Source organism: Amphimedon queenslandica, unplaced genomic scaffold (genome assembly GCF_000090795.2).
Source record: "Amphimedon queenslandica unplaced genomic scaffold, v1.1 AMPQUscaffold_9570, whole genome shotgun sequence".
Taxonomy (NCBI): Eukaryota; Metazoa; Porifera; class Demospongiae; order Haplosclerida; family Niphatidae; genus Amphimedon; species Amphimedon queenslandica.
This window is the reverse complement of record NW_003550158.1, coordinates 1-2,060: the sequence shown is the minus strand read 5'-3', so window position 1 is coordinate 2,060 and position 2,060 is coordinate 1. Positions and strand designations below refer to the sequence as shown.

General features: G+C 34.7%; 1 protein-coding gene across 1 annotated transcript; it reads right to left on the bottom strand.

Annotated features, from left to right (window-relative positions):
• Nucleotides 1-1,335: 1,335 nt before the first annotated feature.
• LOC109590733 (uncharacterized) lies at nt 1,336-2,019 on the bottom strand. Its single transcript, XM_020006610.1, has 3 exons — nt 1,941-2,019; nt 1,546-1,896; nt 1,336-1,503 (listed from the first exon to the last, which is right to left on the bottom strand). The coding sequence occupies exons 1-3, from the start codon at nt 2,017-2,019 to the stop codon at nt 1,355-1,357; spliced, it is 579 nt and encodes a 192-aa protein (XP_019862169.1). The 3' UTR covers nt 1,336-1,354.
• Nucleotides 2,020-2,060: the final 41 nt, after the last annotated feature.

The following is a 2,060-nucleotide window of genomic DNA, read 5'->3' as shown; positions in this document are numbered from 1 at the left end:
AGAAGTAAAGATCATATTCAGGAACATCCAATCCTTTTGGTATTGCTCTACGAAAGAAGAATATGTCATCCAGTGTGTAGTCATCTCTGTCAACTCTAGCAATCATTACTCGTGTACCAGGAGGAACACCTTTTACACCAAACTGTACAGCATCAGCATCTTTCAATAGTCCACCACTGTTTATAAAATAATCCTTTAACTTCTCTTCATATGACGACCAAGTTCTCTTCAGCGAACAATTTTCAGGGAGAAATACTCCAACAAGTTTTATCATAAGTTTATAGTTGAACCATGATACGTACTTGTCTTGTAGCACAGTGAATAGTTTTGGTATCGTTTTTATGCATTCAAACTCTTCCCTAACTGCTTGAGCCGTTGATTGCTTTCTCATTTTAGGACCAAGTAATGACTTGACATGTGTTTGAAGGTAGTCAATAATTTCAGGTAAATCACTTGATTCGAAGGATTTTTTTGTAATACGAAACGCCTCGTCAAATTCTTCCTGTAGATCATGTAGCTCGCTTGTCAAGTGGAAGCTTTTTTCAGAAGAGCCATATCCATCAGTACCTAAAATGAATTTTTGTCTGTCACTGGATATTATAGCTACACATGTATAAGATCATTTCCTGGCATGCAATGTAAGTGAGCACTAATTTGAATGTTAAACTATTAATATATAAATTTATAAACTGGAAAATGGTTGATGCGCTAATTTTGGTACTCTTACATTTTTATTACGTTGTTATTACAAATAATATGAATTGTTTGATTTTTCATGTATTAGCATACCATGTAGCTTGAAAATTTGATGGAGAAAACTTTGATGCAATAGGCAAATTGAGGTGCATTTCAAAATTTTAGTCTCCAATTTTTTGTAAGAGCATGCTGCACATGGTAAAATTTTGTCAAAATTTAACCTTCAAACCTCTTTTAGGGCCAATTCGTTAAATTCTAACACTGCAAATTTCTAGTTATACAGTATACTAGAAGAATGTAAAGCATTAATGGGCTCCGCCTCCTAGCCACATCTCCTAGTCACGCCCACACATACTTGCATAAATACTTCATTTGTAAGGGCTACACTCTACTCTTGCTACTACTATACTGGAATCTTATGACTCATAAAAATGATTAATAACAACAAAATTACAAAAAAATTTCAAAACAATTATTTGTAATTTGAAGACTTCCCAATCTACAGTAGCATGAAATTACTGTAGAGAATTTAGTTTTGCGATTTGTGAATGCATAAAAGCATAAAATTTAAATTGCAAATAATGAAATTCATGCTTGACTCCTATTAAAACTGCAGAAATTTAGTCTGCAAATGAAGTTATTTTAAGGATTTGCAAAATCATTCTCCATAAAATATGGTATTCTTACATGTTGAACTATTTGATTTTCCACTTCCAGGTGACATTGCATCATCAAAAGAAGAGATATCTCTTCTATCGGCTGATGGTAGTGGGAGTAAAATGTCATTATCATTTGAGTTGTATCCTCCTACAAAAATACTCACGATCATTCCTAGTTTGGTAAATATACCTGATGAACCAGGTGACATTCCTTCACTATGAATAACGTTAATAGAGACTCCCACGGTAGCTGGTAGAGGATGTTCACGAGCTATTTCATTAGCTAATGCTGGATTTCCTCCTCCTTCTTTAACAGCTACACACACCATTCTCCAGCAGGGAATACCATGAGATTCATAATCATAATTTTTCTTTAGCCAATACTCTAAAACTTTCTGCAGGCAAGAAATTGTATTTCCGTGAGAGCTAGCTTCTATGATATTAATGTCAGTTATTCTCAAACGTAATGAAATGGCGAATGACTTCCAACTAGCAGAAATAGGCTTCACTTTATCATACACTGAATGATACTCATCAATACCTGAAATACACTTTATTAAATGTCAAATATACCCACAAACTCACTTAGTTCTTTATCACAAACGTTTATAAAAGGAGCAGAGCCTGCAGAGGAAGAAGGGCTTGTAGCTCGGCTTGTAGCCATAGCCGGGGTAGAAAGGAATTTATACACCCACGCAAAACTCC

Excerpts from the sequence above, each read along its gene's own strand:
- LOC109590733 (XM_020006610.1), bottom strand. The coding sequence starts at position 2,019 with ATGGCTACAAGCCGAGCTACAAGCCCTTCTTCCTCTGCAGGCTCTGCT. Across the intron at positions 1,897-1,940 it reads CGTTTGTGATAAAGAACTAA|GTATTGATGAGTATCATTCA; the intron begins GTGAGTTTGTGG and ends AGTGTATTTCAG. Across the intron at positions 1,504-1,545 it reads AATGTCACCTGGTTCATCAG|GAGGATACAACTCAAATGAT; the intron begins GTATATTTACCA and ends GTATTTTTGTAG.